Genomic DNA, 16,316 nt, shown 5'->3' with positions numbered 1-16,316 from the left:
TTGCAATACAAGACCTGTGGAACCATTCGAGCGGCGCCATTTTTGTTATTTTGCCGTGTGTTCGTGAATACGTGAATCGTGAATGCGTAATTAATAAAATGGTTGATTAGGTCAGGTCAGTTACATTATTAATACTTTCAAACTAAGCCGACATTAAAAATTATTTTGTGAATTAATTTTAATGGCTGTTTAGTTTTAAAATATTTATAATGTAACTGACCTGACCAAACAAACCCGGACAGACGGTGAACAGTAAACTAAAATGGTCGATTAGGTCAGGTCAGTTACATTATAAATACTTTCAAACTAAGGTGATATTAAAAATAATGTGAATTAATTTTAATTATTCTTTAGTTTTAAATTATTTATAATGTAACTGACCTTACCTAACAAACCCGTAACAAAGGATGTACAGTAACAACTCACGTAAATTTTTTTGTTACTTATTACTTGCGCAACAATATCAAAATAACAAATAAGACTTTAAAATTAGAAACGTTAAAAACTCACCTAAGTTGGAGGCGGTAATTAAACACCGTTTTAAACAATAATTGAACTAAATAATCATGTATTAGTTCATTTGAATTCTGGCCTATCACGAACAATCACGTGACATCATTATCCAATAAAAAAATAGATACTCGTACGTAAACAAGAAACAATGGTGCACGCACGCCACAGGAATGCGCTGGTTTTGTGCTGAAATTTAAAAATTCGATATCTCCTAAAGTATTTGGAATTTCTAATCTCCGCCGCTTTTAATGAAAAGAGGAATTTGAAGAGCATATAACAAAGGTATTTTCGGATTTTTAACATTTTTTTTCTCAAATACCGCTCAACTACATATGAAGAAATTAAAAAATTCTATATCTCCTAAAGTATTTGGAATTTCTAATTTCCGCCGATTTTAATGAAATGAAGAAGTTGAAGAGCATAAAATAAAGGTATTTTATACTTGAAGAATAAGCACTACTTTATAAAGTATTACTTATTCGCCAAACAAGCCTTCGACTATGAATCCCGCCCTTAATGTTTTTATTAAGAAACGAGGTGAAGTTACGAATTAATTATTGTTGTATGGTTGGCAACATTTTTTAGCAGATGGCACTGAGAAACTCCTTATCCTTTAAGATCAATATCAATTTATTTCAACAATACATTCACGTGTTACAAACAATTTTTAGAGATAGTAGGATTATTTTTCTCAATTTACAAGGATACTTCAACAATGAGAATAACAGTTCAGTCAACATAATAAGATTGTGTCAACAATTCACTCTGCATCAGACACAACCTACATGTGGTAAACGTTCAATGGTCTATTGGTGCCCATTGTACAATGCCAAGGTAGAATGCCTGCACGACTTCTTCTTCTGGAATGTATTTGAGCATCTTTCGTACATCTTGTAATTTGTCTGCATTAATTGGGATAAAACCATTGGGATAAGCTTTCTGAGTTGGAAGACCTGGGTTGTGGGGATATGTTGGGCCAAGGGCAAATGTGTGAGCAACTAGGCTATCAATAAATGGCTTGGCTACGACAATGCCGAAGTGGTCTGCAGAAAATTGGAACTCCATGAAGGAGGAAATGCTGAACGGGATTTTCTGACTTCGTGGTACATTGCAGGTTGATGATTCCAGGGAATTTACATTCTTTTTGTAAATAGTTGGCCACCAACTATGAAAGTTGTACACATTTTCACTTTCGACAATGTTCACTGCAAATTTTTTCTTTGCACTAGAGTGCACAATTAGCTCACACACATGCTTTAGTGTGTAGAATCTGTCCAAACGATGCAAACACCTTTTCACCACAGCAAAATCTCTGTCCGAAGGTAAAAATGAATGGCCTCTGATGGGAAACAGAAGTCTGATCTTGAGGAACCGTTTTTGTGCAGTTAATGCCATTAAAAATCTGATGACAGTGTTGTTTTTGTTCTGGCCTGGACATCCGTCACAAAACAACCATATCTCGGTTGCTGAGTCAGGAATAAAGTTGTTCATGTAGTCAAGTAGGAAACTACATACCTCGTTCGGCCCCTTTTTGGCCTGTCCTTCGTGGTATATGTAAAATACGGCCTCGCTGGTTTTAAGGTTGTGCACTGAAAATACAGGAACAGTCAGCTGACGAAGATAATACATATCCTGCACTGGAATCTTTGGCAGCGATATGTTTTGCATGTAGTCAAATGACAATGCAACAAAATCATCTCTTTCGATGCACAATTGAGATGCACGTTTCAATGTTAAATAGAATTTCTTGCTCCTGCGTTTATGCACAAGGAGTTCGGCCGTTGCGACGCGTTTGGCGGTGTCATTTAGACAGCTTTTCAGTTTAATACTTTTTTCTTCACAAATTACACAAGTATCAACACTAGGTCTACCAAACTTCAAACTAAAATGGCTCTTGAAATACTTGTGGTAGTAATGATATGATACATTCCTGTCTGCATACTTGTCAACAAACATTTCATGCATTTTCTTGACTGTTAGTTCTCCACTAAGATAATAAATATCAACATCACCATAATGAGTTTGATGAACTGGAAAGGAGGATATATGGCTATGAATATCCGCAAGAATAGTAGCGTCTTTTGCACTTGATGGTTTGTGTTTTCCCCTCTCATCACTTGGTGATTTTCCAAGTAGTATCAGCTGGCACAAACGCTTGACACTAGATTCACTAACACAATAAATACTCAAAAATGCTTTCTTACACACAGCAACCAGTTTACCAGAGTCCCTTACATGGTACACAAACATAGCTTCTCGTCTGCCAGGTTCGTCTTTCCTGCCCCTTCTTCTTTGAACGTCTTTACGCATTATTAGTCCTTGCAAAAACACATCCTGCTCATTCTTGGTATTAAACCCATTCATTTGGTTTACTGCCTCAATGAAGGTATTATCTGAAACTAGCCTGAAGCACTTTTTCTTGCAACTGAAATCAAAGAACAGTACATAATTATTATTACCTCTTGTAATTTGTTCGTCACTCGTCAATATCTGTTAATGTTAGTAATTTAATTGGTATCTAGTACAAAATGCAAAAATACACCAAACAGTCTACGCCCTACTATTTCTAACCATTCGGAAATCTGTGAAAAATAGTGTGATTGAGTTCGAGGTACATAACTGAACACAACCATTTAATTTTATTGTTTAGCTTAATTATATTATTTATTCAAAAATAAAATATGACATTTTGTTTTGTAAAGCACTCTAAGATTTTTATATGCCATAGAAGTCACTAGTTTAGTAACCTGTATCCTGATTCGAACTAGGTACTTTATAGTAATAAGTCGTGCATTTTCTGCAACGTTTGCATATAACAACAATTATGTATAGTAAATGCCGTAAAAGGGGAAGACTGGATAGCAATATATAAATAACATTCGTGAGAATGTGACAAATAATCTATTGGCTGGAGGAATAACTTTTATTTTTTTTATTTTTGGAATAAATGTTAACTTATATTGTATTATTATCAAGTATCACTCTTTTTTAACACATTTAACACACAAGGGGTTTGTGTTGTTAATTATATTTTCAGGACATCTATTAATAAACTATTCTGAAGGTAAAAAATTTATTTTCTATTCATCTATATTTACAGAGAAACATTTTACTGATTTAAATGTAATGTTCTGCAGTTCGTTTTCCTGAGATGGCAACACCACTAACATTTCTCACTAATTGCAAGACCGCGAGTGTTCTGGTATTCTCATTTTACTGTATTATTTAGTATCGTTCTTACAACTTATTAGCACTATGTACTTACCCACATTCTTGTCCAGTGCATCTAGCTGGTACAAGCTTGTTTACATGGTTCTTGTGTTCCAAACCTTTTACCTTAGCCATTTTTATAATGTTTCTTTTGTATTCAGCAGTCCTTTTGACACCCTTCTTTCGTATATCATTGTTGTCAATAGCTTCTTCAAAATAACTCTTCAAACTACTGCTAGAACACGCCATTTTCCTGCAAACTTACTTTTGTTTTATTTCACAACACGCACGTTTGCAACAACATTTTCGTTCACACTGAGCTGAACATATTTGTCAACAGATAGCATACAAGTGTCAGAACATTTAGTTCCAGTTATTTAAGGTAGATGGCATATGTGTCCACACAACCACGCTTACTCTCACGTCAAAAAATTTTTCACAGTCAAAACGACCTAAGTCCGGGACTTAGGTTGTTTTGTCTATAAAGATAAAAATTCAGGAGCAGATAAAAACGCAACAAAGACGTGGACTAAAGTCATTTTACTAGTAAACTGTAGCCCTTTGCAATTGCTTCACGATTAGGCAATAATCTCAAAACACCAAAAATGTGACTTAAGTTGTTTTGCAAATTCACCATTCAAATATTTACCCCACTGGTATTTTACTATACGCTACAATCCCGCTTGTTTTAGTATATTCGGCAACGCTACTTTTTATAATATTATTTTACTGCTACCATTTTAATGTCCTGGTATTGTTATGTGTAGACACTATTATAGCCCTACCTATTCTAGTATAGAACACAATACCGTTAATACATTACCTGCATATATTTTGCGATACTAGGCCTACATATAATTTAATTGTTTTTTTTTTTTTTTGTTTTTTTTGCTATGATTTAAACTTATTGGGTTTCTTTAAGTATATGTCAGCCCTGCCCTTTCTAGTCCATTATTTATAATGAACATATCAACGTTCAATATATTTTTTTTATCTATAGCTTAAGTTGCATTGTTGAAGGTAACTATTGATGGAGCACTTGGTTATAAAGTTCAAGTTAAATTATCCTATCAGTCGACAAAATCACCTTGGCAAGACTAATGAGATAATCAAATAATGTAATGTGGAAATATGAATTCTGTTATTGAGTGTATGGGATGTAGTTTCATATTAGTAACTGTAGGCATCCAAACAGTTCTCATGTTGTACTTATTTTCAGATGGAGGATAATGTGGCTGATGTAAAGGACACTGCTCCTGTTTCCGATATATCGGTAGAATTGTCACAACCAACGCTAAACACACTTTTGGAAGGACTAGGTAGAATAAGAGACCAGCTTTCAACTATTACTGCTAAGAAATGAACATCTGCAGCCGGAAAATTACATATACCTGTATTTTCCACATTAAAATGTGGATATTACAGTTTGTTTTGATTATGTAGCTATATTACTGTGATAATTATATTTTTTGACAAATGTTTTTTGAGAGTTAATAAATACATTTAACTACAAAGTAGCCTATTGATTTTCAAGCAATTAGTAATGTGAAAATGTGTTGTTCAATATTTCCTTTGTTTGGCTAAGTTCTGTAATCCTCTTTATTGTAAATTTTTTTTTACCTACCTGTGAAGATCTTGTGCTCAGGCACGTTTTTTTCCCCTAGTTTTTCCAGAAAACATAATTTAGTATACGTTGCCCCTCCCACCATGATACTTCACTTTACTCCTATCCTAAACTGAAAATCTCTGTCACTCTTCTTAAAGAGCTTCTTGGGAGGTATTAAAACTGAGTTGTCTACTTTTTCCAATTACGTATGAGTATCCTTTGCTTTAAGGTGACGTCGTCCGGGCCTGCGGCCCCTTTGAGCCCGATATGCCACCGCCCAACCACCGTCTCAGTTCAAACCTCCCGCTCGTGCGTGCGTGGGTGCGTGTGTTTCTAGCCCGGCAAGAGGGCGCTTAGATGCAGTGCGCCGCACCCCTAAATATGTTAATTAATATTGTAATCCTTTTTCTTTCCGCCCCAAAACAGTGTAACGATGGCTATGCATGTATGTGTTTTTAATTAATAACTTCATGATCTTTTATTATTTTATAAGTCCAAGCACAAACAAGGACGCTCCCTAGCGGGCGACGGAGGAACTAGCATGAAACTCATTTGAACCCTGTTTTATGTTTATAAGTAACTAGCTGACCCGGCGAACTTCGTACCTCCTTAGCGTAGCAATGATGCACTACTTTATTTTGTATAGCTGACCTATCTTAGGTATGAGTACCTATTCAATTTGAACTGGAATCTATAATATCCTCCATATAAAAATGAATCCATAATTCCCTGGTATCACTATAACTGAAAAGGACCTTACTAATTTAATTAAATAAAAAACAAAATATATATTGTCAAAATAGTGTTTATTCCATAGGATTCAATAGTTCCACTAATGTTTTTACAAATTGCTATTGAACAACTTGGCATTTTTAAGTAAACAATGAGCTCAATACCACGCGCGCTCTATAAATCAACTAATAGTCTCTGTACCCCTCACTGCTTCTCTCTACTCTAATGCTTTTTGATAAACTATATTTTTAGTTTTATGTTCTGGCGCGTAAATAAATAATGTTGATGGTTTTCCGACACGGGAACAGGCTACATATAATTGGCCATGTGAAAAACATGGATTTTCTAGGTTGATGCCACATACACTTAGCGACTGCCCTTGCGATTTATTTATTGACATTGCAAATGCAAGCCGCACTGGAAACTGTAAACGCTTAAAGCTGAATGTCAAAGGTTACTTTAAAAATATTTATATTGTACAAAGTGTTGGGTTAGTTTGGAAATAATTTTATATATGGTGGTTCAGTATTCTTAAATTTTCTAATTTTCCGTTATATTTTTTCTTTCATAAGAACCTTCTCGTGACAATAACAAACACAACAAAAAAAGAATTAGTGAAATCGGTTCAGTCATTTACGCGTGATGGCGTGACCAAGGGAAATAGGAATTCATTATTCTTAAATTTTCTAATTTTCCGCACAATTTTCTTAATTTTTTCTTTCATAAGAACCTTCTCCTGACCGTAGCAAACACAACAAAAAAAAAATTAGTGAAATCGGTCCAGCCGTTCACGCGTGATGCCGTGACCAAGGAAAACGGGTTTCATTTTTATATATATAGATTATTACAGACGGTCTGGACATGGAAGTAATCTAATAATTATTGTAAAATTAGTTATGTATTTTCTAAGAGTAACCCGGGGCACACTACAGCAAAGTTGTAACGGTAATTGTGTTCGGCGCGAAGGGCACCATGTTGCCACCCGCAAGCCATGAGCTCAGCCCAGTCTCCTTCTACAGCCGGCCGAGAGCGGACGTCTCTGCAGACACCCCGAGGACATCACCGTTGATTCACCGAATAGTAATTCTGTAACTTAATTTATTCAAATCGCTTTCTTTTTCATCCTCGGGGCCTCTCTCGGTCGGAAAGACTGCTTAAGTAATAATTATTCACTCCTCTGAGTTTTTATCTCACCGGTGTATTAAGTAACGGCTTGAGGCGGCCACATGCGTGGTTCGCCTCCTTACCTAATCTGAACCGTGCCTCAGGCGTTTTACAGTTGTATCAGTGAAGGAGCGTGTAAGGACGTATACCGTGAGTAGAATAAAAGCCAATTAACTGTGTTACATGTTTTTTTGTTCGGGGGGCCACGTGGGTCCCTAACCTGGCCAGCGGCGTGTGGGACGCCCTGAGAGCCCACTGCGGAATAGAAGCGTGCCCGACGCTGAGAGCGGGCTTAGGTAGGGACATGAGCTGCGTGTAACATCTGGAGGGCTAATATCTCGCCGCACACGGGCCACGTAACGCCCTGGGTTAGAGTCTTCAGCCGGGTCCACGTGCCCACTCACGTGGTGGCGCCCATTAATTCCTTCCGATATTCACACCTCAACACCGGTACGCCATCAAAGGTTATTAATTTTCAGACTAGGAAGTCAACAGCCTGCTTTATTTTCAGAAAGTTGTGGTCAAGTGCAGTAATGAAGAGTATGGGCGAACATAAATGCACATGAACCCAAATTTAGAAGAGGATGCGTTTATGAATTGTATATTTAATATATTTTTAATTCAGTATAGGTATGCTGCCAAATTGTTTTTTGCACAATTAAAATTATTCTGATTGTCTCATGGCAACACTCATGTGAACACCCAGTTTTTAATTCACCAGCCACTACTGTTTGGAGTGGATCATGCTAGTTGCGTACTGGTGTAAAATTTCTTATAAAATTATGCAAAACTCACTGGAATTGAGGAAGTGATTGATCAAGTCATAGGTAGGAAATGTTTATTTTTTCAGGGTCATGAGTGGTTTAACAGTTCAGAGATTAATGTTATACCTGGTTGAGCTCCTCAGAGCAATTAATGACAGGAAATAGTCCATTAGTAAAAATTCTGAAGTTTCAGAATTCGATTTTTTAGTGTTTCATTAACATAAAATATGTTAAGTAATAGTGTTTAATAAACATAAGCAATTTTAAGTATTAGTGTCTATGAATATTTGAAAAAATATTTTATTTTAGTGAATATTTGCTATTCAATATTAATTAATAATTTGTATTTGATTTTATAATTCATATTATATTATAATTATATACAATACTTTAGGCATGTTATAAATGATGGAGTGGATTTTTACTATGCGCACGCAACATGCAACATAAATGTTTAATTTATCTGCATTATAAATTATTACATTATTTAGTAAATAATTAAAATTAATGAATTAGAATAATATTCTATTGATTTATATTATTAATTTTATAAAATATATTATTAATTTTATAAATATGTTTAAATTAATATTGAATACTGATTATCAAAAAAAATTAATTTGATTGTATTTATACATTACCAACTGTATTTACAATATCACTCTAGTCCTTTTATTATTTTATTTCTATCAATTATTTGCATGCAAAATTAAAATAGTTTTTTATTATGCCAAGTAAGTATAACTTCTAACACACCTGCATAACTATACACACTTTTTTTTAATTATCAAAAGACAGGCCTACATCATGTGAGACTTATGCACAAAAAAAATTGCATCATATAAGAAGCAGTGAACATTATTTATACATTATATTACATTATATTTTAACAAATAATCAGTGATTATATTTTAATATTATTAGTAATACTACATTTTATACATAAGTATAATCATTTCCAGCAACAATTTTATCACTTTAAGAAAATGCATTGTCAGGTCCCCCCCTCCCCAGCATTATTTGACTCCATTTTTTTTCTTAATTTTTTATTTTGGATCAATGTTTATTGGACTCTTGTGAAGTTTGAAGAGTAAAGTTTCATTGTATGTTAAAATTTTATTTGAAAAATATTTGATATTCGTGTATATTGTGATATTGTATTTGAAATTCAATTTGAATAAAAAAAATTATTTAGTGCCGTTATTAAAATAAAATTTAACCTTTGCAATTACACTCCAAGCTACTTAAGCTTCAACTTATGTAATGGACTTATGGTGCAAGCATAAAAATGTGGCCTAAAAAGCTCACTTTTTTATATTTATGGCTACATTCTGCTTAATTTTTTTTTGTATGGTACACCAGACATGTATGTTCTGTTGGTTTATTTTTTCGTAGAATGTGGCAAAAAAATTAGGTATACAATAGGTACAGATCTCAACCACCCGAGTTGAACTGGGAGAACATAAAAAAAATCTAATGTTCATAACCAAAATAATTTATTCTCTTGGATATTGTTTTCTTAGCCAGATTGAGTTTACCACATTTTTGAGTTGCAATATTCGCAATTCAGCACGTAATGTTTAAAAAAAAAATTATCTATGAATGAATCAATAGTTATTATCCATGATTTGAAGTTAAGACTTGTTAAATTTGTACTTTTTGATAAATATTATATGCCACATTTGCCAGTTGGATGGACGCAAACGCAGGGGACACATCATGCACTGTTCTCCAGTCTGGATGTTTGCAGGTTTTGATTTTTAATCTAGTCTTAAGCGATATTTTTAACAGACTGTGCAAAAAGAGGGGTATTATAACAAGCTTTTTTTTAAAAAAAAAAAAAAACTTATGTGATCACACAGATCTGGGTTTGATTATAATAATTTTAATATTTTTGTCAGTATTTCTTACAGTGTAATTTTAATTGAAACATGCCTACCTGTAAAGAATATGTTTCAATAATGGTCTGGAATCAGTATGATGGTTGTATCATTTGACAGCAACTGTGTTCAAACTCTGTTGGCAACATTGCTTTATGTATTGAGAGGGGGAACTTTCACAGAGGTTCTATTTTCAGGAACGCTTAGTTTTATAACACACACTTGTTTTATTCACAACTCAAAAATTGATTCCGATGAATGAGACAATTTTGTATTGATATGTGGAGATAAGTGTAGGTTAAATAATAAATGAATAGTTTTTTTTTTGTAACAAATTTACTGAAGCAAATTCTGAAGTCACACACTAGAATATAATTGCACATGTATGACCCAGATTGAACATGTAAAATAAATAACATGAAAAAATGCAAAGAAAAATTTTATTTCTAAATCAATCTGATTCTCAACAAAAATATTTTTCTGATTACTAGATCATGAACTTCGAGTCACATGACATTGCTAGTTCACATAACAGGTGGAAGAGTAACATTAAATGCCCACGTACACTTTGAGTTTCATTCCCATACTTCCTGTTCATACGCCAACATGAAGTGATCGACCGTCGCTTAAATTACAGCTAACAATAGTGCAGTGAGGTTATTACAACTATGTACAGTAACAGAATCAGAGTGTACTATCACCAAAGAAATTCTCCGAAACAAGCCACTAGCCATTTTTCAGTTGCATGCAAAAGCAATCCCACAAAATTGTTAAAAACCATTTTGAATTCAGAAAATTATATAAATCCACAGAAAACCATCATTTGATGGTTACATTTGTCCTTTTTTTTTTGTGAACAATATCCCAATTTTATTTTGGTAGAAAATTTAGTCTTTAACTTCGCTTCTCAGTTCACAGTTGAAGTGCAATTCCTGGCTTCGTTTTTGTCTGCAATATTAAACATAACTAATGGCAGGAAATAAATCCAAAAGCAACAGAGGTGACAGTTTTTCACATGTATTTGAAATTAGTGAAGTTAATATTTCTCCCAAAATGATGTGCGAGAAGCAAGGCTACCAACTACATGATGCATCTTGCATGCAACCGAGATGGTGTGCAAGGAATGGGCCAGGTTTAAGGCTGGCCTTACACGAAGTGGAGCTAGCACGCACGAGAGCTTCTTACATCCTGGAGGCAACACAGAGACCGAAGAAGGAATAAAGGGATGTTTTGAAAGCATGTTGAGTGACTGTAATTGCTAGTAAGGCATGAGCAAATTGTATAAAAATGCTGAATACTCTTTAATTAGTTTGATATCATGTCATTAATTATCCAGCACCTCTGATTTTTTTTTTTAATGAATAGTGTACTATGTTAACCAATTGTTTAGGAACATTATGAACATTTCTATTTTCATCATGAGTCATGGTTGTCAGCCAAGTTCAAAAATAAAAAGAAATGTGTATATTTTAGGGGCACTATTTACTATGGCAAGTCCACTGTAATACCTCTAGCACAGATGGGGTGGGGGTGCGATTGCCAACGAAAAAACTTTGGAACACTTACAGATAATGGTACCACAGTCAGCAGCCAGCCAGCCGTACATGCAACTAATAATCTTAAGGGTAGGCCTACCAGGGTAAATACCAGGTCATGCAAACACAAACAAAATATATTTATTCAAACAGTTATAAAATAAGCAGCCAATATTCAGACAAAAATGATTAAAATATGTAAAAAGTGGAATTTTGATTATTTTGTAACATCTAGTACCAAAAAAAAAATTTAACTTCATTATAGGTCCTATAGCAAAAATTGTTTCAAGAAATCTTTCAAAATACCTTAACAGTGCACACACTCCAAAATACAAAATTAACAAGCATGGTTATGAACAGAGGCTTACGTAGTACAACCTCTAAAATGATTGTTGGTAATGGACCACTTGAATACAAACTCAGAAGTCTATAGTTATAATTTTGAGTTCTGCTTGGGGGGGTTAAGATTATTCCTGTGAACCTCAATGACAATACTCAACTCGATCACAACCATCAACCACATTTTAAAGGAATGGAAATAATCAAGAAAGAGCTGAGTATCATAAATATTTTAACATAAGACAATTTCAAAATCATTTCCATGCAAGAATTTTTCCATATGAATGTAATTAGCACACTGATTTACAATTTTACTTATATGAGTGTCTAGTGAACTTAAACAGGCAGACTATTTCAACAGAAGCAATTTATACATGGCACAAATTTGATTTAAGTTTAACACCCTCTAAAAACAGGATACTGACTAGTATCAAATCACTGCTTGAAACTGGAGCAACCAATAAATTAGATAAAAATTTGATTACAAGTATTTTAAAATTAATTTACAGCAGTATTTACATCAACCAGCTGGTCCTGAAGATTTGACTCTTCAGATAAAGAGCATGAACTTCCACTCAAATATTGCACAGTTCATGCCAGCATGGACTAACACTTCATGACAAGGACACACAGCTCCTTACAGCAACATCATATATGGATCCTCTATAAACTCTTTGAACTTTGACAGCCATTGTGCCCCGACCGCGCCATCTACCACTCTATGGTCACAACTTAATGTAAATGACACAAAAGTTGCTTCTTCGTAACCCTTCTCCGATAATTTACTTGGAACCAGTCTTATGTCACTAGTGCCAACTGCAAGGATGCATGACTGAGGAGGATTGATGATAGCACAGAAATTTTTCACTCCAAACATTCCAAGGTTGGAAACTGAAAATGTCCCTCCTTGAAATTCTTGCGGTTGCAACTTTCCCTGACGTGCTTTGGCAGCCAGAGTCTTAATGTCCTTACTTATAGCTGCAATACCTTTCGTATCAGCATTGAAAACTATGGGAGTTATGAGACCATTTTCCGTAGAGACAGCCACGCTTACATCGACAGAATTGTACTGACGAATAAACACGTCCATCCACGAAGAGTTTGCTTCGGGTACCTTGGTGCAAGCCATGGCTGCTGCCTTGATAACAAAGTCATTTATGCTCAATTTGCCACCTTCTTTTTCAAGTTGCTTGTTCAGTTTGCTACGAATCTCCAAAATTTTGTCAATTCTTGCATCAATGGTCAAGTAGTAATGTGGTATCGTTTGCTTCGACTCAAGCAACCGTTTGGCTATGATTCCACGTATGTTGGAAACTGGTAGGTCTTCAGAAGGCGCCCCACGTACAGCTGTAGCTACGGACATCTTCGAAGCTGCTGTAGCAACTTCCCCTCGTAAATCTGTGGACTTGATAGATCCAAACATACCACTTCCTTTGCCTATTGCTGCTAGATCTATACCTTTCTCGGCAGCCAGTTTCTTCGCTAAGGGACTTGCATACGGTCGCTCTGTGCCTGAAACTCGTGAAGTGATGGGATCAGCTGGAGTTTTGGGGGCTGGTGGTGGGGCTGATGGCATTGCTGGAGCTGGGCTAGGAGTTTCCACTTTTGCAGCTGGCGTAGCTGCAGGTCCATCTGTATCTTTGAAATCTTTAAAGGCTGCAACATCTGCCTCATTTTCAACAATCACACAAACCAGCTTCCCTATAGGTACATCTCTTGTACCTGCTGCAATTATAATTTTAGCAAGATACCCTTCATCTGGGGTTTCGAAACCGATTGTTGCTTTATCAGTTTCTATCTCAGCCAATAAATCACCTTCGTTTAACTTGTCGCCTTCTTTTTTTGCCCAACTAATGATAGTACCAACCTCCATCGTCGGTGAGAGAGCAGGTAGCGCAACTTTGCTGTGCGGCGGGTAACTACCCGAACTGTAAAAAACATATTGATTCGTATCCCACATCCACCTGAACACAACTCTTCTTACCAAGGGTATGCCATTACCATGAATGTGCTTTCTTCTCTTGCACTCTACACTTAAACATCTAACGATATTAGATTTTAATGTTCTTGAAGTGAATCTACACATCTCGTTTCGCCAGACAATCGTTCGTATCATCTTCAATGCAGTACTGACTAGACCTTATACACAATTTACAATTAAATATGAAACTTGCTGACAGCCCCTAACTGCTCCAGCTGCTCTTCGTTTTAGTAAAAAAAAATATATTCTGTGTACCACACTACCCAGCAAACATTTCTCGGTAATAACAAACCTTAAAAAATCAAATGAAAAACTTAAAGCGAATTGACCAAATAAATAAAAAAATAGATCGTGTCACAAATTAAAAATTACATTCACACTTCATAATCAAGAATACAAGAACATACAACAGCAGCTAACAAATCATAATTTATTTGAATAAGATGTGAATAAGTAACTAACAGGTATACGCGGCATTTTTTTTTTTTAAGAAACTAATAAAAATATAATTAGAAAACAAATCAAAGTTAGAGACATTAAAATGCTATAATGGAAATTTTGGTCTCAAGGGCGGGGTTCCTGGCCTCGTGGCTGCAGGCAGGGACGCGTCGACAAAGGGCCCCCCGGGCTGTTATGGCATCCCAGGACGCAGTATTAGTAAAATAAATACGTAACTTTGATTGTTTTTTTCCGGTAGCACACGTTACAGAACGTTACACAAGGCACTGGCACGTGACTGGGCGTATCGTCGTCAACCTTCACTCCGCCTACACGGCCCTCGAATGGTGGCACTGATTACGTCTCACGGTGTTCCGAGGACTGCTCCACTGAGGGGTGCAGGCTAACCTGAGCTACGTTGATGACTATTCGTGGTGCGGCAAGTCTGGTGCATAACACGTGATGATTCGTGATACACGTACTATGTGAATCTGTTACTGTCTATGCGGGTTAACAATTAATACTGACTTATACATGGACATGATGATGACGACACACACTAATCTAAACACGGCAATTAACACTGAATAATTATGAGTACGTCCCGGACTCGAGGTGAGGACGGTCTCCAGACGTCTAATGATCACGTGATGCGAGACTGGTTCTCGCAGTGGCGTGGGCCACGTTTAAACTGGGAACGGGCGCGACGGGACCCAACGTGGTCTCGAGTTCACGTCCGTTGCACGTCCCAGGGGTTGAGGCGTTCGTAAGTTTAGTTACGCATTTGTCACAATGCCGCCATGCGTGGGCAAAGTTCTAATCCTCAGTGGGGAGTTTTTATAGCGTGAGGCGCAGGCGCCTCAGCGGGCCGCCTAAAAACATAGAATTACGTATTACGCTGAAAAACCTGTGGTCGGGATGCACACTTTATCTAAGGACCGCACAATATGTCGTACGGCCGGTTAGAGCCGACCGGGGAGCTGTAGAAAGAAGATTCGGAGATAATTACCTATTGATGCTAAGCATGCAAACTGGCGCGAAAATTGGAGGCTCCCCATGCGTGGAGCTGCCGGCCCTGGCGAGTGCTGGATTGCGACTGACTACTCTCCCTGGCAACAGGGTCAGGGAGGGGAGGAAAACCAGCGGGAAAAACGACGGAACGCGGGAAGGCGATGCCGGCCAGTTTTGTGAGCGGAAACATATGACACAACCATTAATTAATTAAAGACAATTTTTATGCTTATTAAAATTGTTAGTTTCTGTTTGTTAAATAATTTACATGTGCACTGAATACCTGTTGCGCATTGCCACACCCGGCTGGGCGCTTTGAGCATTTAGATGGCCGTGACTGATGTCACGCCGTTCGGGGCGCTGCACTAAGACACACGCGCGGGTGTGTTCGTCACACTAGCACTGGCTCAGGTGTTGAGGACACATAGCAGCCTGTGCTCTCAGAGGGAGCACGGACGGCGGTGTCAATATATATATATATAAAGGTAATTTAATTACATGTTTATTTCAATTCTTACAGGTACTCATAAAATGTATAAAAGTATTCATTTAGAAATAGTTTTTGATTTTAATTAATTTTATTAAAATTTCTCATTTGTTGTAGAGCTTATAAAGGGCGCACAGTTATTATAAAGTTTAATACAGTTGTAAAAACAATTTCACTGGCAGTAATATTTGTGGTTCTGCCGTCGTCCGGGGTCTCGGGCTCGAGTCCCGGTGCGGCGCCTAGCGGGAATGGCGGTTGTCGATGTATTGTTTCCGGGTGGGTGCCAGACTAGCTCTGTTTCTAGTCGATAGGTGGGTCGTGGGGTCGGTTGCCCTGCGTGGCCCACTAGGACCATCGGCGGTTTTGCATGGGTTATGAGGAATTCCCTACTTGGCGGTGGTTGGGGGTCGTATGGTTAATTAATCATACACTGAAGTGATGCAACATATGACATGCGTTGTTTATTCATGCGACTGTAGGTTTGGTGTAATACCGTTGATTACACGCCACGTCATACAGAGGGTGACGTCACACAATACAGAAGTTACACAATTACACAAAGTTAGTTTGAAAGTTACGTAATAAGACGTGGCACAAGTTCACAAAACATGTTACGCGGAGGTGCGTCGCACAAGTTTATTGAATGTTATGCGGTG

The 16,316-nt window shown here is 36.6% G+C and overlaps 2 protein-coding genes across 2 annotated transcripts; both read right to left on the bottom strand.

The window, feature by feature from the left end:
- Positions 1-1,242: 1,242 nt before the first annotated feature.
- LOC134535378 (uncharacterized) lies at positions 1,243-4,217 on the bottom strand. The gene is made up of 3 exons (XM_063374452.1): positions 3,779-4,217; positions 2,029-2,938; positions 1,243-1,278 (listed from the first exon to the last, which is right to left on the bottom strand). The coding sequence occupies exons 1-3, from the start codon at positions 3,970-3,972 to the stop codon at positions 1,243-1,245; spliced, it is 1,140 nt and encodes a 379-aa protein (XP_063230522.1). The 5' UTR covers positions 3,973-4,217.
- Positions 4,218-11,523: 7,306 nt separating this feature from the next.
- Positions 11,524-13,951, bottom strand: LOC134534976 (dihydrolipoyllysine-residue acetyltransferase component of pyruvate dehydrogenase complex, mitochondrial). The gene has a single exon (XM_063373760.1). The coding sequence runs from the start codon at positions 13,857-13,859 to the stop codon at positions 12,381-12,383; it is 1,479 nt and encodes a 492-aa protein (XP_063229830.1). The 5' UTR covers positions 13,860-13,951; the 3' UTR covers positions 11,524-12,380.
- Between the last annotated feature and the right edge of the window lie 2,365 nt (positions 13,952-16,316).

This window comes from Bacillus rossius, chromosome 8 (genome assembly GCF_032445375.1).
Source record: "Bacillus rossius redtenbacheri isolate Brsri chromosome 8, Brsri_v3, whole genome shotgun sequence".
NCBI lineage: Eukaryota > Metazoa > Arthropoda > Insecta > Phasmatodea > Bacillidae > Bacillus > Bacillus rossius.
The sequence above is the reverse complement of the archived record's forward strand: the minus strand, read 5'-3'. Positions and strand labels throughout refer to the sequence as shown.